The sequence below is a fragment of the Amphiura filiformis genome, chromosome 4, assembly GCF_039555335.1.
Source record: "Amphiura filiformis chromosome 4, Afil_fr2py, whole genome shotgun sequence".
Lineage (NCBI taxonomy): Eukaryota > Metazoa > Echinodermata > Ophiuroidea > Amphilepidida > Amphiuridae > Amphiura > Amphiura filiformis.
Window position 1 is genome coordinate 65,898,732 of NC_092631.1, and position 24,823 is coordinate 65,923,554.

The window sequence follows — 24,823 nt, forward strand, 5'->3', positions numbered from 1 at the left end:
ATTAGTCAAATCAATATACCAATTCATCAATTCATCCTTCATCTTCATCAATTCATCGATCCGAATCAGTCAATCAACCAGTCAATCAATCAAGCAAACAAGTAATCAAGCAATCAATCAACCGATTGTCAGGGTTTTTTTTACGATTAACATTTGTAAACATTCTGTAAAAAACATAACATTCTGCGAAAATAAAACAGAATTATAATAGGTATTTAAAAAAGAAGAAGCAATATTGCTGACAATAAAAGAGTTCATGGTGCAATAATAAATGGGTGAGGATAGAGCAACACGTCATTTTTGTCTGCGCAACAAAACATACGTAAAATAATAGTGATGTCAACCTTATGATAAATAGCAACATAAAAAATCGAGAAGAAGATGGCCGCAGGAGCAACTCGACCGACGGAAGCCAATTTTTACGGCGGATGGAGGGTAAGAATTCATCATTAGAATGTTTTAATTAAATCAGCAACTGTTTGATTAGTTCTTGGTTAATGTATTTTTACCGATTTCCTTTTTATTGCTAGATTTGTAAGGTGGAAATCCATGTGAAAGATCCGAACAACACAAGTGGATTGGAAGGGTAAGTGATACCATACAAATTACAATGCATGAATTGAATACAGAGAGTATTATTCAGTTGCATCATCAGCGGTGATTAAGCAAAATTTATTTCTTGTTTTTTAATATTGGATGGTAGGGAAGCACCCATGAGCTAATAATTTACGTTAATGTCAATTTTTAAACGAAATAGAGCTAAGTCTTGAATGTTAACTTTTGTGCATTGCAATTAAAATATGTTTTCAATTTGTTGTTAAAAGTTGTTCATCAAAACCAGGAAGCAAAATTTTCAGGGCAAACAAAAATACTGTTCAAATAGATGGCAGTGAGAAGTGTTATTTTCATGTTGTCTGTGATTGGTCAAGACAGGAGGGTGAAAGTGCATAGGAACAATGCCGGAAACTACGTCACGCTATTGTTCGACTAAGGCTACATCATTTTTAACGCATGCGTGTTTGTCAATTAGGTATCCCAGGCAAACCTTAGTTAACACATTTGCTAGTCAGCGAAATTCGCCAAGACCAGGGCCCAAACACAATGCATATTTACATAGAAATTTGAATTTTTTTCGAGAATAGGTCGGTGAAGGAAACCTACATAAATATGTTTTCTATACTTCACTTGACCCAAATATATGATTATTTATGGTGATAATCAAGTCGCACATGGAATTTTAGAGGATTTTGATAGCAGTTCCATTAAAAAAGCTGCTATCGCCATGAGACTAAGATCTAGAAACACCCCGAAATGCCGTTTTGGGGAATTTTGCTAGCTGAATCTTTTTGATGAAAGTCAATCTTTGACAAGATGTAACTTTGCTGCGGAAAGTGCTAAAAAAAAAAAAGGTTTTCAGTGTTGGCTTTGTTTACTCAAGGGCTATAATTTGATATATAAAATGATGCAGTTTGATGGGAAATTTGAATTCACCTAGCATACCTACGTCAATACAGCTTTAGTCTCCTCCACCTTCGCAACACGGTACGTGGAGTGACTGGAATCACACTGACGGCGGAGGAGAATACTAGCTGGTCAGACAATTTAATTCTATCAAGCATATAATACCTTAACAATCACCGTCATTTGATCGATTTACTACAGAATATATTGTATACACAAAATATAATTTTAAAATTGTAAACCTGTTAACTTATATACTTGTGTACTAAAGTATAAGGACACGTGAATAAAATCATGTAGAAGACAAAATGGCCGCTAATCCGCCTATTGTCTAGACTTACGCTACATCTTCCGGTTTGTTACGTAATACTAGGATGCCCATCCCTTTGTATCGATCCCTGGTCAAGAGCTGGCGCTAAACAATGTTAATGCCGCGTGATGTTTGCATGCTTTATAATTATAGGCATAGGTATGATTCATTTAAAACAAAAATAACATTTTTGAAGAATTTTTATTTTTTGTAATATTAAAGCCAAAAAAGAGGTTTGTACACTCTTGTGTAAAAAATTGAGCTAACTTGAAATTCCCCTGGACAAGGAACTTACTGCTAATTGTCTCATTGTAACCCGTACAAAACTGGGCAGCTGATCCTGGCTGCGCGCGAAGGTCTATTGTGGCCTAATGTGTAGGGTGTGCGCTTCTTAATAGCTGCAAGTCCCTATATTGTTATGGTTTATGGAATGATGGGGGGTCGTAGTGGTCAGTAAAGAGTGCAGAGGCTTGGGTCAACTTCTAGGCATTGTGCCTGTGCGTAGCACACTGTAAATCACTGCGCTTTTTTTTAGAACAGGCTTTGAAATGAGGGCATGATTGTTGTTTATACAATCGATCATGCCCCCATTTCTGTAATTAATTTTGAATTGAGAGCATTATTGATTGTTAAGTGCCTGAGACAGAGCCAATTAATGGCATTTACACAAAAACAATGAATGCCCTCAGTTCAAAAACAAAGACTGTTCATACATTCCCTAACATTCGGTGATTGTATTTGTGCCAGAGGTACCATAGTGAATGTCAATAACTAAAATGTTTGTTTTAAACAACACCAACCTATACAACACGGTCAAGAAAGACAGCTCTGAAGGAGGTAATGCTATACAGGATGATCTCATTCTTGAAAGAGACTATAGTCAGACACCTGGTTCCTTGGTTTCAATGCATCAAATTTGTTACGAGTCGTACTTGACTTAAGGCCAAAATCACCTTTTTCCCGAACTCACACGAATGCACAACACAAATACACTGTTTGTTTAAGCTAACAAAATCTAAGTCTTTAATTGAAAACAGAGTATGATTGGTACATATAATAACAATATCGCATATACAATAAAATCACACAATGACAGTTTTACTATATCAGTACTTAACCAGCTGTCTTCTTGTTGGTGATCCTAGAGTTCTTGCAATGTTCTGGACAACTGATGTAATATATCCTTATTCACTTGTCCTGCGAAAATCAGCGATGTCCATAGTACACTTGCATTTATAAATCCTTGCGTATAAAATCCTCATACGAAAATGATGATGCTTCCTCCAATCTCCTTTGCGCTGCTATCTCCACAAATATATCTCCTTGCGCTGCTTTCTCCAAAAATGGTGTTTCTTTCACCAATCACTCTTTTCCAGGGAACAGGTTTCTTTAACACAGCTCCGCTGTTTTTTGACAGATGCGTGGCCTTCACAAACCCAGCAAACTCCAGCAATTTGACAGAAGAACTTTTAATCCTTTGATGAGGAAGAGCACTTTTGTGTGCTCGCTGTCTTCTTCGTTGCTGTATTAAAATTAGCTCAATTATTGGCTATATAAACTGGTTAAAATGTACTTCTTTTTTTGAAGCACGAAGACCATTACACACATGTGGAGTTTTCTCAATCTCCCATGGCATTCTGTAAGTCCCAACAAAAAGCCTTCAGCTTTTTTATATCAGTACTCATGCAAAAAAACCCATCATCTATTAATAAACCATTACTTCAATCACATTTTCACAACATTGCTGCAATCTTGGGATTTCCCAAGATTAATTATACACATTCATTACATCACTTCCTGGGGTTTTTCCTGATGGTGCAATAATGAACTAGGGCTTTCCAAGTTCCAAACATAGCTCTGACTTTGTTTACAATAATTTGGGGAATTCCAAAATACAAGGGGTTTCCCATCTCATGAAATACTTTCAGCTTGTAAACAAAGTTAAATAATTAAATTAAATCAAATTACTCAGGGCACATCACACCCTCCCCTTAAAAGAAGAAAGTTCGAATGTAATGAAAACTTTCTTAAATGTTTTCTTCTTTTACATCAACTTCAACATATTATCAACTTTGAGTATTTAACTCATCATACACAGTGACTACTTGTCACACACAACTTCCCTTTTAAAAGGAGTTTTTGTTTATCGGTTTTATGCAATTCTGGACAGGGCATCAGCCATTACATTGTCTTTTCCCTTAATATGTTTGATGTCCAGATTGTACTCTTGCAAGATCAAACTCCACCTCACCAGTCTTTGGTTTTTGTTCTTCATCCTGTTGATGAAGGTGAGGGGATTGTGATCTGTGAAAACAAGCACAGGGTATACTGTGGTACCCAAATACACATCAAAATGTAGCAATGCTAATAGCAATGCTAGACACTCCTTCTCAATTGTGGAGTAATTTCTCTGGTGCTTGTTGAATTTCCTTGAAAAGTAACAAATGGGGTGGTCTATTTGATCTTCACCCTCTTGCATCACAACACCTCCACAGCCTATGTCACTGGCATCAACAGTCAACTTGAACTGCTTCTGAAAATCAGGTGCAGTAAGTACTGGTGAACTCATGAGTATTGATTTGACTTTGTGAAAAGCATTTTCACATTGTTCTGACCAAATGAATTTTGCATCTTTCTTCAACAAATCAGTCAAAGGACTTGCTATCTCTGAAAAGTTTGGGCAGAACTTTCTATAATAGCCAACCATTCCTAGAAATCTCATGAGTGCCTTCTTGTTTACAGGTGTGGGGTATTGCTCAATTGCTTCAACTTTGGCTTTGATAGGTTTCACCTGACCTTGACCTACAACATATCCTAAGTATGTGACTGTGGCATGGCAAAACTCACTTTTTACCAGATTGACTGTCAACTGTACTTCAGACAGCTTCTCAAACAATTGATGGAGTTGTTCCATGTGTTGTTCCCAAGTTTGACTGTAAACAATCAAATCATCTACATACGCTTCACATCCCTCTATGTCTGCCACAATTTGGTTCACCATTCTCTGAAATGTTGCTGGGGCATTTTTCAACCCGAATGGCATAACTTTGTATTTGTAAAGACCAAAGGGTAAAAAAAAAGCAGAAATCTCTTTGGCACGGTCTGTGAGTGGAACCTGCCAGTACCCTTTCAAAAGATCAAATTTGCTAACAAATTTTGCATTCCCAATTTTGTCTATGCAATCATCAATTCTTGGAATTGGGTACGAGTCTGTCTTTGAATGAACATTTGCAGCTCTCATTTCTGCGACCAATCGGTATGAACCATCAGGCTTGGGAACAAGTATACACGGTGAACTCCATTCACTACTACTTGGTTCTATGATATCATTGTCTAGCATATAATTGATCTCATTTTTGAGATGTTCCATTTTCAATGGATTGACTCTGTAAGGATGCTGCTTGATTGGTTTTGTATCACCAACATCTACGTCATGAAATGCAGCATTTGTTCTACTTGGCGTATCAGGAAATATATTGTCAAATTTGTGAATCAAATTTGCAATTTGACTTTGTTGATCTTGAGAAAGATGACCTAACTTTGAGTCCAAATTAGTGAGCACATCAGAATTGTTCAATTTTACATTATACTCTTTGTGCTCCAGCTCTTTATCCTGGTCAAATATGACATCAGAATTGTCATCTTTACTCTTGTCTACATTGGCGATTTTGTCTACATCGGCATGTTTGTCTACATTATCAGCATGTTTTACTGTACACACAGGTTTTGGAATGCCACTGTCACTTCTTTCAACATACTCTTTGAGCATATTTATGTGGCATAACTGCCTGCTCTTGCGTCTACCAGGAGTCTTGATAATATAATCTACTTCACCCACTTTTGACTCTACTTCACATGGACCATGATATCTGGCTTGTAATGGGTGTCCTGGAATTGGAAACAGTACTAGAACTTTGTCACCTGGTTTGAACACTCTCTCTTTGGCATGTTTATCATACCATTGTTTCATTTTGGCCTGACCCTGTTTCAAGTTCTCTTTGGCGATATCAGTTATTCTGTTAAGCCTATGCTTAAAATTGGAGACATAATCCAATAAATTGATATCTGATTTCTCATTGAGCCACTTTTCTTTCAACAACTTTAAGGGCCCGCGCCCTCTGTGTCCAAACACTAACTCAAAAGGACTAAATCCCAAAGTTTCCTGAACAGCTTCCCTAGCAGCAAACAACAACAAGTGTACTCCCTCATCCCAGTCCCTCTGAAATTCCAAACAGTATGTTCTGATCATGTTTTTCAAAGTTTGGTGGAACCTTTCTAGTGCACCTTGTGATTCTGGATGGTAAGCACTTGAGGTATACTGTTCTATACCTAATTGATACATGACCTGCTGAAATACTCCAGAAGTAAAGTTTGATCCTTGGTCTGACTGTATGGACTTGGGGAGCCCCACAAATGTGAAAAACTTGGTTAAAGCTTTCACTATTGTCACTGCTTTAATATTTCTCAAGGGTATGGCTTCAGGAAAGCGTGTTGACGCCAAGCACATAATTGTCAGAAGGTACTGATTACCTGACTTAGTCTTTGGTAGGGGCCTACACAATCAATAATAACCCTACTAAATGGTTCATCAAAGGCTGGAATTGGCTTCAATGGAGCAGGAGGTATTTTCTGATTTGGCTTCCCTACTACTTGGCATATGTGACATGTTTTGCAATATTCAGAAACATCTTTTCTGAGAGTGGGCCACCAGAAATGTCTCAGAATTCTTTCATGAGTTTTCTTAACACCCAAATGCCCTGCCATGGGACTATCATGTGCTATTTTAATTACTTCAGTGTGGTATACTTTTGGTACCACAATTTGGTGCACTACCTTCCACTCTTCATCGGCAGGTACATCAGGGGGGGCGCCATTTTCTCATTAGCACACCATCTTGTTTGTAAAAACAGACAGAATTTTGTTCTGCTTCTTCTAGGGTCAATGCCCTTTGATTGATCTCTTTGAGTTCTGGGTCATTTTGTTGCTCCAGACTCAGCTTGTCATGACTTAATGGGTCTTTCATGGTTTCCCCAATTTGTTCATGCTCAGAGGCTGTGTCATCTTTAGGGGTATTTTTATCCCCAGGAGAAGGAAGTTTATCTTCTTTCTCATTCAACTTTGACACAAATGTGTCTTCCAAATTGTAGCCTAAGTCATCAATTTGGTTGTCCTCAATTGTTTCTAATGAGGCTCTCTTACTCATTGCCCGTGTCACTGCACATGCAGGAAATATCTCCTCTTCCTCACTATTATCATCCTGTATACAGGGCTTATCTGTGACTATTGGGTCAGGAAAAACCTTCCCCCTGCCAAATCATTTCCTAGCAACATGGACACTCCTTTGACTGGCAATTCATGTCTAACTCCTATGGTTACAGGACCAGAAACCAAGTCAGATGTCAAGTTAATTTTGTGGAGAGGTACACTAATTATTTCCATCCCAATACCCTGGATCAAAGCATTACCAGCTGAACTATCCTCATTAAAGGGCAAAGTTCCTTCCAGAATCATAGACCGTGCACAACACGTATCTCGCACAATCTTAATGGGCTTTGGACTTCCATTATCACCAAGTGATACTACTCCCTCTAACACAAATGGTTCAAATTCTTCACACACCTTGTCTGTCTCACCTCCCTTTGTGGGAATTCTTGTTTCTTGATTTGACTGACTTGTTTCTTTGACTCAAGTGACACTGCACATCCTACAGTATTACTAGCAGTTTGCTGCTGTTTTTGTCGCCTTGTCTGCCTTTTAAGAAATAACACTGGGTCATCGTGATGCCCTGGTCTCTTACAATGAGTACAAGTTACTTTGGCTTTAAATTCAGTCCCAAATTTTGCTCTGTTACCTGAACTCCCTGGGGTCCCTCTACCACCAGCACTATGCTGTGAATTAGACTGAGGTTTCACTTCTTGTGTACCACCCTGATTTGCTCTAGGTTGGTTATGGCTGAACCTGTTTGAATAACTTCTGTTATGACTAAATTTACTCCCATTCAATTTGTGAGTTAAGCCATAGTCGTCCGCCATTGTCGCCGCTTCGTTTAGCGTCTTAATTTTGCTAGCGCTTTCATCCAAATGGGTTTTTATGTCAACGTGGACACATTTCTTGAACTCTTCTATAAGAACTAATTGCTTAAGTTGACCGAAATCATCTTTGACTTCTTTTGACCCAAGCCATCTGTCAAACATTTGTTCTTTTACTCTAGCAAATTCTACATGGGTTTGATCTGCTTGCTTTCTTGAATCTCTGAACTTTTGTCTGTATGCTTCAGGCACCAGTTCATAGGCCTTAAGGACTGCTTGCTTGACTTCTTCATAATTATTACACTTCTCTATTGGTAGAGCTGAGTAAGTTTCCTGGCCTTCCCCACAAAACTACTTTGTAACAGGAGGGTCCAATGCTCTGGAGGCCATTTCAAATTTGTAGCTACCTTTTCAAAATGTTGAAAGTACTCGTCAACTTCTTTTTTCTTTGAATTTAGGCACAAGCTTCACATACTTTGTAACATCAAACCCCGACTTTGAGGAGAAACTTGATGAGTATTTGTCACCTAGCTTTGCCAACTTCTCTTGTTCAAACTTGTACTTTTCCTCAATTTCTCTTTCTTTCAAATGTGCTTCCAAATTGAGCTTTGCTTGCCTGTCCTTTTCTTCTATTTCTAACTTTTGTTTTTCAAGTTCCAATTTTGCTATCTTTTCCTTTTCTTCCGTTTCAAATTTTTGGTGCTCAAGCGCCATCTTTTCTTGGCGTGCTTTGTCTTCCATTGCTAGTTTTTGTTTTTCAATGTCTAGCCGTTCTTGTTTTTCTTTATTTTCATTCTCTAACTTGATAATTTCCAGTTTTTCTTTTTGGTCCATTTCTATTTCCATTTTCTTTTGGTCCATTTCCATTTCCATTTTCTTCATTTCTAATTGAATTTCCAACTCTTTCAATTTAAATGCTGAGTCCCCACCAATTTCAGTTTCTACTGCAAGTTTCTCTTCCAAATAGGATTCATCAAAATGTCCTCCCCAACCAAAACATCAATCAAGGCATTTTTGATTATTTGCTTTCTTGTAGCTTGCTTAACTTTCAAGTCATAATGTTTGGCAAATGCAAATAAATCAGGCTTCTTCAACTTATCAAATTTCTCCCAATCTATAGTTTCAAGAAACTCTTCTGCTTTGAATTCTGCCATACTGTACTTTCACTTTTAAGACTCAGTATAATAATGTCAACTTTTTTACAGTGTATATCCCGGACGAGCCCCCAATTTTGTTACGAGTTTTACTTGACTTAAGGCCAAAATCACCTTTTTCCCGAACTCACACGAATGCACAACACAAATACACTGTTTGTTTAAGCTAACAAAATCTAAGTCTTTAATTGAAAACAGAGTATGATTGGTACATATAATAACAATATCGCATATACAATAAAATCACACAATGACAGTTTTACTATATCAGTACTTAACCAGCTGTCTTCTTGTTGGTGATCCTAGAGTTCTTGCAATGTTCTGGACAACTGATGTAATATATCCTTATTCACTTGTCCTGCGAAAATCAGCGATGTCCATAGTACACTTGCATTTATAAATCCTTGCGTATAAAATCCTCATACGAAAATGATGATGCTTCCTCCAATCTCCTTTGCGCTGCTATCTCCACAAATATATCTCCTTGCGCTGCTTTCTCCAAAAATGGTGTTTCTTTCACCAATCACTCTTTTCCAGGGAACAGGTTTCTTTAACACAGCTCCGCTGTTTTTTTTTCTTTTTCGTGGCCTTCACAAACCCAGCAAACTCCAGCAATTTGACAGAAGAACTTTTAATCCTTTGATGAGGAAGAGCACTTTTGTGTGCTCGCTGTCTTCTTCGTTGCTGTATTAAAATTAGCTCAATTATTGGCTATATAAACTGGTTAAAATGTACTTCTTTTTTTGAAGCACGAAGACCATTACACACATGTGGAGTTTTCTCAATCTCCCATGGCATTCTGTAAAGTCCCAACAAAAGCCTTCAGCTTTTTATATCAGTACTCATGCAAAAAACCCATCATCTATTAATAAACCATTACTTCAATCACATTTTCACAACATTGCTGCAATCTTGGGATTTCCCAAGATTAATTATACACATTCACATTACATCACTTCCTGGGGGTTTTTCCTGATGGTGCAATAATGAACTAGGGCTTTCCAAGTTCCAAACATAGCTCTGACTTTGTTTACAATAATTTGGGGAATTCCAAAATACAAGGGGTTTCCCATCTCATGAAATACTTTCAGCTTGTAAACAAAGTTAAATAATTAAATTAAATCAAATTACTCAGGGCACATCACAAATTGAAATTGCAAATGTGTGTATATGGGAAACAGATCCTATGTCCTTGGAGAAATCAAAATTATGGTGGCCAAAGAGGAGAGGGATCTGGGTGTTTCACAGATGACTGCAAACCACATGCAGTGAATAAAAGGCTGCCAAAAAGGCCATGAACAGTCTGAGAATCATCAAGATAACATTCAAATACATTGATAAAGAGAGTTTCTCCAAGCCTATGTTCATCCACATGTGGAGTATTGTGTCCAGGCATGGAGTCCTTACCAAGTCAAAGATATCAAAGAAATTGCAAAGATATAAAAAAGAGCTATTAAACTTGTTCCAAGTTTAAGAGACTACCAGGAAAGGCTTCAAGATCCTTTACCTAACTGGAAGTCATAAGATTGAGAGGTGATCTGATAGAGGTATTAGAAGATATCAGACCAGAGGAGTTCTTCACCAAGTCACACAATACAGACACCAGGGAACACAAAACTATAAGCTCTTCAAGTAGGCAGCTGCACAAAGGCCTGAATACAGGCCTTTTGTTTTGAGGAGAGCAGGATCTGTCACTCTCTTACAGCTCTCCTTTAATGCTTTTGGTGTGAGCTATACTTACTACCCATCAAATCTTAAGTGTATTAAGGTGGTACTACACCCCTGCCAAATTTTGGGCCTATTTTTGCATTTTTCTCAAAAATTAAAGCGCATTGGTGACAAGTAAGATATGTATATTATAGGGGCAAGGACTACAACTACTGCACTGAACATTTTATTTCAGCACAGACAACAGTTGTGGAGTTACAGTCAAAAATGAGGAAAACCAATATTTGATCAATAAATCAATAACTACTTGCCTTGAGTTGCTGAATTTTCAGTGCAGTAGTTGTAGTCCTTGCCCCTCGCGCTATAATTTTTGAAAAATGCAAAAATAGGCCCAAAATTGGGCAGGGGTGTAGTACCCCCTTAAAGTGTAAGGATAAGTGTATTTCATAAAATCATAACAAAAGGGAATATAAGGACTTGCTAACCAACACTGAAATAGAGAAATACTGTACTGATTGCCCTTAAAAACAGCTTGAAAATGATTTATAATTTGTACAATGTGTTTTTGTCAAATTAAATGAAAATTGATTCTAATGAGATTGCTGTGATTTATTTAAATTTGCTTACAGTGTTGAGTTTTGTATGAGTGATTCTGGTGACCTAACATGGAATGTGCCAAGAAATGCAGGTGCCACGCCATACTTTGCCCAGTCATTTGATCTCTATGAGGTAAGTACAGAGGATTAGTATTTTTGGAGATAATGGTGAAGTTGCAAATGAAATACATGGTACTTTATTTGTTCATAAGTACTACAGGGTGTAACAATAAAATTTATACAATTGCATTTTGACTTCTCAGGAAAAAACTAAAAGAGTTATGGCACAAATGTTATATGCAGTACAATCAGTAATATCTTGGCTAAAAGAAGACGTTTAGTTGGTCTCTTTACTAGCTTGGCTTCAAAAGTTATGTCCGGTTAATTAAATCGTCCTGAAAATGTGTTGGGCCACTTTTGCCATGTTTGCGCATATCAAGTTTGAACCGCGTAGATGTGCTTATCGTGCATTAAACATCAACTTAACTGACACAAAAGAATTATAAGTGGCGTTTCTTCATATAATTAACATGAACTTAATTATAATATGATATTTCTTTAAAATCTATAAATGAAGTCATGAAATTTCTTTCAAATTATCTTATAAATAAAGTAATTTCTCATATCCCTGAGATATCATTGGTAAAACTGAGAACAGTTTTTCCATCCATAAGTACAAAATAATAAAATTTTGAAATTAAGTTTAGCTGGGCTTCTAGCTGTTCTGGGGCGACCACTATTGCCAGCATTTCTGTTAACAAAATTCTTATAGCTATATGTAATTGTATGCCTTGATGGAAGACGTGAGTTTGGAAAATGAGCTATAAATAATCTTATGGTTTCTGCTTGACTCCATGTGCTACATGTACCGAATGTCACAACCATAAAAATACACTCTTCCAACGTGAATGGGGGTTAAAGTTGTTGAGCTGCAGCCATGATTTCTAGTAAATGAGGTTGTTATGTCAGTGCTTAGTTGTGACTTTCAAAAACTCAAGGAGATATTCTATTATGTAATCATTGCTACCACTTGAATACCCCATTGTTTAAAACTACCTATCATAAGAGCACCATCCAACTGGTCCATGGTTCAACTCTATTCAGTCGCTTTTGTAACACTTAGACAAAAGTGGCCCAAGCATTTTTAAGACTAGGTTACATAATTGGCAATATCTTCACTTGTATACCATCTATTTTATTAGAACAAAGCTTATCTGGTGGCTAAGGAATTTATCTTGATAGACATTTAAATATCAAACCAAAAAATAAGCGGCATACCTGTGTCATTCTATTTTCAAAATTGTACAAATTTTATTGTTATTTGTTACACCCTGTATACATGCAGGAGATGGGCGAGAATCAGTCAGTGTTCAAAATAGACAGGGCAACAGCTCATTCACCCCCTAATTCTTCCAAATCACCCTCATATAAAGATTGACAGAGGCTGAAAAATTCATGAAATAGAAAAGTATGATATCATCCCAGTCAAATGCACTTGCCAAAAAAATCACGGGTTGCATTTTAAGCAGAGCACTCGGTTAGAACGAAATCTCAATATGTGTTAGCAACAAGCAGCCACCTTTCAAGGTTAAATGTCAATCCCATTCATAAAAGTGTATTGCCAAAGTTGTTCAAATGCTCTTACATTGCATGACTTTTAATCCAATCATTGTCTATCAGAAAGTAGTTATATTTGTAGTTAATTTTCATACACAAGAAGTACAGTTTGGAGTTCCTTTTACAAAAAATGCAATCTTTTTCATTAGGCAACAAAAAAAAGTAACCATGTTTTATATTTTCATAAAATTGGCAAAAATCTTTTACCTGTACAATATCAAATAACATTATTTTTTCATATTCAAGCAAAAATCAAATAGTTGATTATTTGGTTCTGCAATTCCTACTTATTCTATAAAAGTGATGAAAATGCTTTTATTGACAATTTCTTAACCAATTTAAAACATGAATCAGGTAATATTTTATACGGCCTACGTATTGAATAATTGATTGTTATAGGTATATTAAAAGTGTAAAATATGGCATTCATTGTGAAAATTAATGCCAAAAGGAACAAAGTCAGGCTTTGCTTAAATTTGTTCGAGAAACATGGCTTTGTTTTCCAAATATCATATTTCATTCAAAAAAATCTTTCACCATTTCAATAGATATGACACCAGAAAATGACATGTTTTTGACCTTTGAACAAAGACATACATGTACAGTACAGTACTGGTAGTGTTTTACTTTGTGTAATCTCTCATGCAGACGGTCATGAGTCAGCAGTAGAGTAAACAATGTGTCCTGTGATAACAACTAGACAAACTTGACCCAGTTAGATTGAACAGGTGATTAGTGACTCATTTAATAAAGAAAACTTTGGTGATTCCCAAAGATTCTGCCTGATACTGCAAAAGTAGTAGGCCCCTACTTACATACATGTACATAGTATGTATGTTAAACATTCCCTGAAAACAAAAATAAATGAGAAAAATATACAATAAAAGCTTAAAATGTGATAGACAGTGTTCTAAATAAGTGGTTGTCCACACTGTCACAACAGAATAAAAATCACAATGCAAGCCAAGCTATATGTATATACATGCTCAGGTACCAGATTATAGTGTGAGTTCAAAAGAGCATTTAAGTTGATGCTGAGAAGTTATGTGGTAATGTAATGCATGCATGTATGTGATGCCAAAAATATATCAGGGTCTGGCAAAAGAAGGTGTTTTTTTTTAGCCCTGGCTTAAACCTGGCAATTAGCAAATATACAAATATACAAAAGGTGGCTAAAATACAGACATATTGTGCCACTTCAGATACAATAGAGGCCGTCAGCGTGACGTCATATGCCGCCATCTTGTGGGTACACGCTGTGATGGTCGTTCGATCTCCATGCGTGAGCAGCAAAATCACCGCGTTGAGGCGCGATCAACAGCTGCGTGGCAAGCTGCGCCCTGCGCGTAGTGTCCGACGCTTGAACACACAGATCATTTGTACCCACAAGATGGCGAAAGGCTGACGGCCTCTATATATACAATTAAGCAAATACATACATTGAATAAATATAAGATATAAAATCATTTGATACACATCCGCAAAGTCGGCTAATGTGAAGAGTGCCAAACATGCCAATTAAACGGAATAATCAGGAGGGATGGGGACACACAATGAGGCCAAGAAACTTCGATTATGTGGTTTCCAGCCCAGAACAACAGGCTACACTGCAGAGAAATTCATACTCATATTACAATTCAAATATGACACAATTGCAAAATGAAACTATTGCACTGATAAAATTAAAATTAGTAAATATTATAAACAAACAAAAGAAAATCAAAAAGGTTGGACTGTACAATAATTCAATGTGTTTTGTTCAAACTTTGACATCATTTCCATTTTTCATCAGGTGCAAGGATCCAAGTTACCCACAGTCAAATTCTTTGGAGGAATTAGTGGCGAGACAATAGAATTGAATGTGAGTATATATAATAAGCAAGAGTTTCTGAGACCTGGCTTATCAAGGCATAGAAAACATGCATTTGATATCACGGCCTTGGAATTGTGAATTGTGGAAATTCAGTAAGTGCTGAGGATTTTCTGTATTTTCAGTATTAGTATGCGTACATGTCATCGGCATCATGTTATTTCTTATGGGGGTTAGGAGGTGTCTTTGTGTATGAGGGTGGGGTGTAAATCCCCTGTGTATGCATTGACTAGAATACACTTCACATAACAGTGGATATCCGGCCAGCAGAACACATCATCTTTCCTCCACTAGCATATTGCAAACAAAATATAAAATGTATATTATAAGTCCATGTCTTGTTATGTTGTCGTTGTGGGGGGCGTTATTGTTTAAATCTCATTGTCATAATCTGATTGTATCTTTGCATCTATCTTGGTTACCTTAATTAAGATGGGGTCTGGTGGACCATGTCTGTATGTTCTTTTTTCCCTTCCACCAGGCCCAAGTACAGGAGAATAAAAATGGAAAAAAAAAAAAAAAAGGGTCAGGTCTTGGCTGGATTGTAATTATTTGAACTTAGTTTCAAGCGGGTCTGTGGTTTGGCTGTTTCAGGTGTACGAAGTCCTCCTTATAGGGCCGAGTTAGAGGTCCTTGTGGGAAAATCTTAGGTCCTTGTTTGCCAGTATTAACAAGTAGTGGTATGTGTGTGATGGTGTGTGTGTGTGACAGTTTATAGTTTTTTAAATTTATTGTAAACATGCATTATTGATGTGAATTTTCCTATAATTCTTACATGTATGTGTTCTTTTCAGGCATCCCTGAAGAGAGGTGATAGGCTAACTCTTCAGTATGAGCACTCATTTACCCTACACTGTGAGAAGGTAAGCAATATAGGATATTCCTCATCTAACAAATGGATGCTGGCAAGACCATATTTTACTCACTTAAATCTACACTCTGCAAATATCTCTTGTTAATGAAATATTTTCAACCTGGCAATTTTGAAATGTAAGGAGAAACTGAGCTATCTGTAATTAAAATAATGAAACTTATTGATTTTCATGGGTATACTAATGGGTGCCATTATTCTCTGAAAGGGAAATAATTCTGATTATGTGAGGTGTACCTACACTAGGTTTCAGAGAAGAACGGCAGTCCCTTGCTCAGGTTGATGTAAGTGCCCTGTTAATGAGTGACACGTACGGAGCTTTGTGATCCCTTCAAGAGCGCCGATCTGCGTCGAACAATGTTTGCACTGCAGCAAATCAGATTACAGGTCTGCTGTTATGATTGTCAGACGATTGAATCAGCCAATCAGAACACCACTTCTGTGTTGATGCTCTGCATGCTCTCAAAATGTAAACAACTGCTGTTCTTCTCTGCCAGACACTTAAACAAAGTGCCAAGAATTCAGCAAACCAGGGTGAAGCATATCAGATAAGAGATCAATATACAACATTGGTTGTCTGAAATATACAGCATTTTGCTGACAAGATTATACTTTGAATCTATATTTAAAGCACATGAACAAATAGCTGTAAAAATGTACATTTATGTAGACAATTCACCAATTTTATTTGTTGAGTCACATCAAAAAGGAGTGCTAAGGTAGCTGTCACTTGAAAAATGTTGTCGGATGTGCGTATTAAGGGAGGATGCTAATTATGGAGAATACAGTATAATGAAAACATTATTCAACTGCCTTGTTTTGATATGTTTGTCACTCCTAGGTATTGACTATAGACAGGGCTGTGGAGGAGCCATTTAGTTTTCTAAATGCATTCAGAGAGGGATACTTCTCTGATCTGGTCATCAAAGCAGATACTGGCAAAAAGGTGAGACAGGTGTACAATCATTACAAAGATAGCAACACCATGGGGAATAAATGATGATGAATATCTCCCTGAACATACTTGCTATGTAATACACTTTTGAAAAGCTGTTGACAATATAATACATTAAGTATACATTACAACAAAGTATATCCATCCTTCCATGGCTTAAACTAGACAGTGGTGGTGGCAGGCATGTAGCTTAGTTGCTGGGTGGATTCCAGTCAAATATTCAAAATACATGCACGACAATCTTGCAGTTCGCAACTTAAGATTTAAAAAAAGCGCAGTGATTTATAGTGCGCTACGCACAGGCACAGCGCCTAGACGTTGATCCACAAGCCTCGGCACACTTGACAGGTTGTCGCTGACCAATGTGGCCCCACATCATTCCGTAAACCATTTAACAACAAATCAAGGACTTTGTTGCTACAAGAGCCCACACCCTAAACATTCCACTAATAACCAATGCAACCAGGATCAGATTGAGTAAAGTTCTTAATGAGATTTTTTCAATCAAATACATAGCCCTTAGGGATACATACAATCTTTATTGATCAAACCATTCTCTTATTTCAGTTCCAAGTTCACAAAACCATCTTAGAAGCCAGCTGTCCAAATATCAACTGGTCTCAGACACCACCACCCCTCACCAACACCCCAGAGGAAGCCCTAGCCACTATCCTACACTTCATGTATGCCGAGTGCCTACCAGATGAAATGACAGAGGAAAAAGCCAGACAATGCATGAAAATAGCTGGCAAACTACCGGGGCTGGAGAAACTGTTGGAACAGTGTGAGAGCTTTGTGCAGAATATTGCTGTCAAAAACCGTAAGTAATATAAAGGTGGTTCATCAGGTTTCTTTTTTATACCTTAGGAGCTTTCTTCTGGGTTTCACATGCATGTTTGAACATAAATAGTGGGGTTTAGCCATGGCTGAAAATATGAGAACTTTGAATGGGAATCTTGTTGAAATTTCTCTTAAATTTGTTATTTTCAAACACCAAATTTCCAGGGAATGAGGTTCCAAGCTTTCCATTTTTACCAGACATGGGTTTAGAATTTTCCTTTATGTTTATTTTTTCCATGTTTAGTTCTAATCAAAAATCCAAGTGGAGTAAGTTATGTGATAAACTAAGTCAAAATAATACAGTGAATAATCCTAAGCGAGGCAGAAACTTAGATGAAAATAGGAAGTACATTTGATGTTTTGCTATTTGGTGTATGTGTTTGCAATAATTTGATTACTTATATGACAGCAGTTGATATGAGTTAATGGGTAATTCTATGCTTTATCTTTGTAACAAGCTTCTAATATATTATGGTTTCCCTCATCAGAAATCATCACTCTCATCAATGATATGCATAGCTGTGCAGATCGTATCACAGACATCTTCAGCGGTCAAATTGCATCCAGCAATCCAGCTAGTAATCCAGCTTCTGAAGCTACCACCACACCAATGCCAATAAATGAAGATAACTTATTGGCTGAACCTGCTAAGTTCTGTTATGCATGCAAGCAAGCAGCCAGGGAGGCTGCAGTAGGTAGGATATCAACATAACCTCTATTGGGCTATTTCTGTTGAAATACATACACCCCCTATGGAAGACATGACCTTAATCTACCACACAGGGTGTATATTTCAAGTAAAGTCACCCATTCAGGTCACCCTGGGGGCGTGTGGATTTCAACTGAAATAGCATTTAATTGAGTAATGATATTGTGTTAAACTCAAAACAAACAGGACATATTGTTGTGTGAAATTTATTTGTAATGTACATTTTCTTCTGATGTGTATGAGAATCATTTACAAGACAGATAATGCGCATATGAGGTACATGGGCAAACTGTTGCGCACGCGTTATACACATGCGTGGAGATGTGCATAAAACATTGCAACTGCAATTATTCAACACGGTTGAGACCAGGCATGAGGTTAAATGGTATTCAGCATGTCGATCCTAAATTTCTTGCCATGCTGAAGGATAGCTTCACTTCAGTATAAAAAAACTTCGTGTAAATCACTACCCCCTCTCCCTCAATTCAATGTAGATGGAAGTGTGCTTTTGGTGTATTGGCATTGGGTCATCCAGTCCCTCAATAAGGAGGAAGGATTCTACCTCACATTGGACACAAGAATGGGATTCATTCTCGATAGCAGAGTGGCAGGCAGTGAAGAATTGCCAATGCATTGCCAAGTGTGCCAATTAGGGTTTTTTCAGAATTTTAATCTGAAAAAGTACACCATTATTTGTCAAAACTGCTACAAATTTATCTTTTAAATGGGACTGGTTTCCTCCTATGTTTACTGTCCATTTCTCATCTCTATATTTTGTTGTAAAACCCTTCAGCAAGTGCCAAGTTTCTGACAATTTGTGACTTATTTGCAAGGAGGAGAACTGAGCTGTCAAGAGCAGAACGACATGAAATTATCAAATATGCAAAATCAAGGTAAGCATTATGAATGTATATAGTTTAGCTTGTAACTGTGAAATTACCTTTTGTTCATAAATCAAAGTCAGCTTTGTTCTCACAAAGAAATTTAAATCTTTGAAATTTCCTGATGAATTAATACAGGTTGTTCCAATCACAGGAGTTTAATTTCTGAGAAAATTCAAACTTTCATCAAACAGTTTTACTTTTCCTATCTTATTTTGGTTATGACCCATTCCATGTCAACTCCAGGGATGTGCACCGCAGCACCTCTTTAATTTGAAATTTAGGGGGGTCAGCATAAAAATGTGTTGCAACGCGAAAGTTGACGTTTGCAGGTCCATAAATGTATAAAGGAAACCCTTTACAACTTTGAAAAGTATGTATCCTGGGGTACTTATTTGTGTAGAATTCAAATCTGGGATTAGAAAACTTGTAACTCCTTTACTTTAAAAGATATAGGGCCCTCAAAATGCAACTTCGTCCATCCAGGACCAACTTTGAGGGGTCAGAACTCCAAAAGTAAAAATAATTTTATTGTCCATTTTCTAGCCAGTCAGAGCCCTTTGGTAGGACATTACTCTTATCCAATATTGAGCCTATTAGAATACTTTTAGCTGAGATATTACCCATGCAAAACCCCAATTGTACATTTTTTGAACATTTTGACCCCCCTGAAAACCAATGTCAGACATTTTGCCCCACCATCAACTTCAAGAGTTGTACACATTTTTGATTTCGCATGTATAATGACTTATGTACAACTCTATGGAGAATGCAAACCTAACTGATGTGTTGAAGCCATCGAGACCCCAAGCCAATATCTCTCAGAAATGTTGTCCAAGGACATATTTTCAACATACCTGAAGTTGATGGGGGGATCACTAGTGCACATCCCTGGAATGGGTCTTATGTTTTTCTCCACTCTTTCACTTTGAATGAAAAACTGATGCAATGTATGTTTGTAATGACCAGATCGACAGCTTCATCCCCCATTTTTCCTCATCAAAACTGAGATTTTGGTATCAGAAGAAGGATCTTATTTTCTCATTACCCCAGTATAATTTAACACCCAAGATAAGTTTTGTTAGATGGTGTGAACAAAAATGTGAGAATTGTCAGAAGTATGTACTATCCTATGGGGCATAGTTAAACTTGTACCGTAAATGTTCGCCTAATGGCACTATGGGCTCCCTTGACATAACTGGAATTTTAGACACAAACTAATAGTGCCCTCCTATAAAAATCCCACCAGTAAGTAAGGGCACATACCCTTAATTCTTGTTGGGATTTTTAGAGGAGGGAGCTCTTTGTACATGAAATTTACCCCAAGGCAAAGGAGCCCAGGTGCGCCATTAGGCGAACATTTATGGTATCTGTATACTAAAAATTTAGAAACCACTTGTTTTAATGGTAAGCCTAAATGTATGATAGCTAACAGAATATCAGACTAGCCACCTTTGATATGATTGTTTCCCCTCAGATTACCAGTGTTTGTGAAACAAATCAATAAATTCTTAGAAGTGTTAAGGGAGCAGCATTCCAAAAGATTGTCATCCAATCAGAGACAGGAGCTGGCTTTGTATCTGGTTCCTGAGGTAAGTTTCTGTGATTGATACTGTTGCACGACTTCAGCTTGTTTAGTAGTCGACTAGTCAATAATAAATAGTCAAGACTGTGTTGACTATGCTGACTACTTGTAAGTCAAAATCTGAATAAAAGTTACAGGTGGCATATTGCCCAAAATGCAAAAATAAACACATTAATAATAATTATATATTGATTATTATCTTGCCCTATGCTGAAACAACCGATTCACACACAAAATAGACCTATTATACAAAACAAAGATAATAATTAAAAAATATTAGAAAAAGATGGCAGAAAAATATGAGTGATGTGGATGAAAGGCTAAACAAATCATATATTATTAAACTTAACTTCATATTAACTTTAAAACCTTGCACTGTAGGACTAGAGCATTCCTGATGTGATAAAGGCATGGTCAAAAGAATATATGCCCATAGCTGCATGCAACATATTATATACTAATAGGTGTGACTATGGTGGCTACAGTCAACTTAGTTGTGCAGCCATAGTAATATGTCACTGAAGATGGTGATGAGACGTTTGCATCTTTTGGTTTCAAGCCAACTTCCAAGGAAACTTTTCTACTGTTAGTTCATCAGACTTTGAGTTTTGAGAGACTTCTATCTTGGAAATTTGCTCTATATTGACTTTTGAACCATGTCTGAATGATGATCAAGCTGAAGCAGCTTATTGTTTATTTATTTTGACAGTCAAAACTTATCAAATATAGTACATAAAAACAAAACTCATTGTATTCAGTCTTGGTAAAAAGAGTGAACCAAATTGACGCTCAATTCAAATGTACGTATCATTTTACTAGATTGACAGCACATTGGAAATTTTGACCAAAGTGATACGAGAAAGTAAAGATGCAATTGAAGAAGTGTTGAGAGCTACCAGCGCTGAGGGAAAACAGAAGAAATCAAGTACAGGAGACTACCTACATAAAACAGTTAAACAAGTAAGTAAAATAAACAAATTGTCACTCTTCAGTACATAAATGGGAAGAATATAGATACAAAATGTGATATAGCTACCATGTGTATTTTTAATGCTATTATTATTTTATGTAATGAGAAACTTTCTTGCATTCACTAATTAAGGAGGGGCACTATAAATTAAGCGTTTACGCATTATAAAGCGTGTGCATACAATCTTCTGGACCGCATTATTTGATGTCTGTGTGTTTATCAAAGAGCTACAAGTGTGCCAAGTATTCCTTGGTTGAGAATTGCCTAATATACCTGTAATTAGAGGTTTTAAAATTACTGTGCATCAGTTTTTAACTTGTTTTGAAGATTTTATCTTCATAGGTCATTATAACCTCATTAATAACCGTCTGAATGTGAGTCATTTTAATAACCTCATTCATAACCATATCAATGCAACGCATCAGGGCAAGTAATCAGCCAGTGAGAAAAGTACCCAGACAAATTTTATAGGCCTACATTTTGTACAAATCAGATTGTATTGACTTGTGAGTAGGTGAAGAATAAACAAAATTAAAGCATGACCGTTGACATGTTATCACAATGTGTATAACATTGTGTCATTGTTATTCCCTCTACAGGCAATGCATCTCAAAGAGTTAATGAAGTTGAAGACATTACATGATAAGGCATCAGAATTCTTTGCTAGTTTACAATGGAAGAAGCAGAGTTTTGAACTGCTCACTCATGATGAGAAAATCTTCTCCATTGTCAAGAACATGGAACAGATGCTGGAAGAGGTAAGACTAGAAAAAACACTTTTGGTATCTGTTTAGATTAAAAAAATTTTTTTTGTAAGGAACCATACAATTGGAGGCCAACATGTTAGATGGAAATATTGAGAATGACAAGGTCTCTGTAGTATTGGTGTTCCAAAATTAATTTGCGTCAGATGGACTTTATGCCTCTACCAAATTGTAATAAAATGCTTGTAAATAAACATGTGTGAAGGATATAAGAATGGAGGAGAATAGAATTTACTGCATAATGTGTGCTCTTTGGGGAAGGCAATTAATGCCAATATTCCTTCCCACAATGCAATATTGCATAACAAAGGAATCCGTGTAGTGATTACATACTGCTAAAAATGCTGTGATAATTTTACATTTGCAATGCTGCATTTCACTGCAGATGTGTATAAATGTATCTTATATCATGGATGTTACCTCATCAAGTACACTTACTATTGACATGATTTCATCCTATGTATTACAGTTTCCACACATGTTGCGTAAAGTAGAGAAAATAGACATGAGAGTCAATGATGGTCTTACCATGAAGAACTTCAAGTTTGTCTTCAAGATGGGAACATCAAGAGTGGTATGTTTTTATGTTTTATTTATTTGACACAACGAGATAAAGATCGAAAATGCGCATATTTTATAGCAAGTCTGCTCATTTATAGCAACAGGAAATTAACAATCCACTTCCATTGATGTTCATTACATTGACTAACTATTACAACTCCTAAAACTAACATCTTCATTGTAACCATTTTCCACAGTCATGGGGACTAGAGAAAGCAGCGGATCACAAGCCTGCCCTACAACCAGTTCTACAGCGATTGTGTGCTTTAGTTCATCGGGAGTCTTTCAATACATCTTTACTTCAGTTGGGATTGTTGGACCCTGCCAGTCAACAAGCAGCTGGAGTAGGGGGAGAGGCCTACCTGAAGATGTTTACAAGGGCTAGTAGTACAGCAAGACCTATGTACCAGGTGATATATTATTTTATCTATTATGAAATAAATCAAAAGATTGATTCTTAAGAGTAATCAAGAAACCTAAATCACATTTGATCTCATTTCCTAATGAAACTTATTTCATTCATAGCTTCATGGAGGTGATGTAAATATAGTGTTTCAATATACCCAAAATAAAAGATATTTGAGATTTTAAGCATATCAAATCTCTCACAATATTTCAAACTTCTGCCAAAATATGTTGCCCTGTATAGAAATGTTGCAGCCTCTTAACCAGATTAAGTCCATTCAATAATGTAATGTGTTGCTATGAAGTTTTGGCATGTACATTTAATGATGACATCCAGAAACATGAAATTTACCGTTTTTTCTGTCCATAGTTTTAATGAAAAACACCATTCTGTTTTCAAAAAGATTGCTACAGCCTTTTGCAAAGATCCTTCGCCGTTTTTATCCCACCTCGTGTTGATGTATTGATGATGTGTTTCAACTAGCCAATCAGAACCTGACATATTTACGCCATAAACTGCGCCAAAATAAAAACTGTGAAGGAATTTTGCAACAGATAATAGGTGAATTTATAATAGATATGGTGTCACACATGCTTTATAGTGTGCCAAATGTTGGTTTAAATCTTCTGTAGCACATGTGAGCTCACACATCTATTTTTCTTCGTTTGTTTCAGCCTAAAGTTTTGGAATCACTGAGCATTCCCCCAAGTCCTGGTGAAAGTAAACTAGCCAAAGTCATGAGTCAACTACTAGCATCTGGCAAAGATTCAGATATGTGTTTTGAAATTGTTTCTGTTAAAGGTATGTACAAGATCAAGAAATCCATTGTAAGCAGGGTCAAAGTAATAAACATGTACTTTTTGAACATTCCATGTACATTACATCACTTACCGAAATGTCAGTAATTTCTTTAGACAAAATGAAATAGTAACCCTAGCCCTGTGACCTTTACAAAAGTACAAACGGGTTGCGTCTAATGGAGCAGGGTGAGGGTATTCAGTACATAGGCCCTTCCAATTAACATGATTAAAACTACTCCTAAGACAGGGTAAAATTAGGTGTATTTTTCCAATTGTGGAATTAACAGGCTAAGATTGTAAATGGTCTGGTGGACTTTCGTGTGTTTAAAATGAAAGTGTTCTTTCTATAGTCTATCAGCTCAGAAGTACAAAGTAAATAGACCTCAGAAACTGGAGGTATGAGAATAATTATTTCAGTGTAATGCGTATGTAAATGCTTCTTTGGCGTGGCAACTGCTGCGCGATTTGTACTTGCCGAGCGCATCACGCTCTGTATGCGTCGCATCGACCCCATATGCTACGGATTTAGTTTGTACTTCTAAGTTGAAGCAGTATAGTTGCAATTTGTACACAAATATAATGTCTTTCATTATTTGCTAGTAAACTAAAATAAAATTGTACCCCTTTAAAATGTCACAATTTGATATTAATTAAACTTGAGGTCATTTCATCCAGTATTCATATTATTGATATAGCAATGCAAATAGAATTTCATTTAGTGTCAATTCTTCTATTAAAAGGGGTACTACACCCCTGCCCAATTTTGTGCCTATTTT

General features: G+C 36.7%; 1 protein-coding gene across 1 annotated transcript in view; it reads left to right on the forward strand.

The window, feature by feature from the left end:
- Positions 1–370: 370 nt before the first annotated feature.
- The window catches only part of LOC140151215 (uncharacterized), a 39,605-nt gene continuing 15,152 nt past the window's right edge, over positions 371–24,823 (forward strand). The window contains exons 1-15 of the mRNA XM_072173474.1: positions 371–435; positions 531–586; positions 11,252–11,351; positions 14,628–14,696; positions 15,500–15,568; positions 16,418–16,522; positions 17,099–17,351; positions 17,860–18,066; positions 18,874–18,973; positions 20,439–20,553; positions 21,366–21,506; positions 22,116–22,274; positions 22,750–22,854; positions 23,039–23,251; positions 23,922–24,048. Of these exons, the coding sequence (XP_072029575.1) occupies positions 382–435; positions 531–586; positions 11,252–11,351; positions 14,628–14,696; positions 15,500–15,568; positions 16,418–16,522; positions 17,099–17,351; positions 17,860–18,066; positions 18,874–18,973; positions 20,439–20,553; positions 21,366–21,506; positions 22,116–22,274; positions 22,750–22,854; positions 23,039–23,251; positions 23,922–24,048 (1,873 nt within the window). The 5' untranslated portion in view covers positions 371–381. The remainder of the gene's footprint in view (positions 436–530; positions 587–11,251; positions 11,352–14,627; positions 14,697–15,499; positions 15,569–16,417; positions 16,523–17,098; positions 17,352–17,859; positions 18,067–18,873; positions 18,974–20,438; positions 20,554–21,365; positions 21,507–22,115; positions 22,275–22,749; positions 22,855–23,038; positions 23,252–23,921; positions 24,049–24,823) is intronic.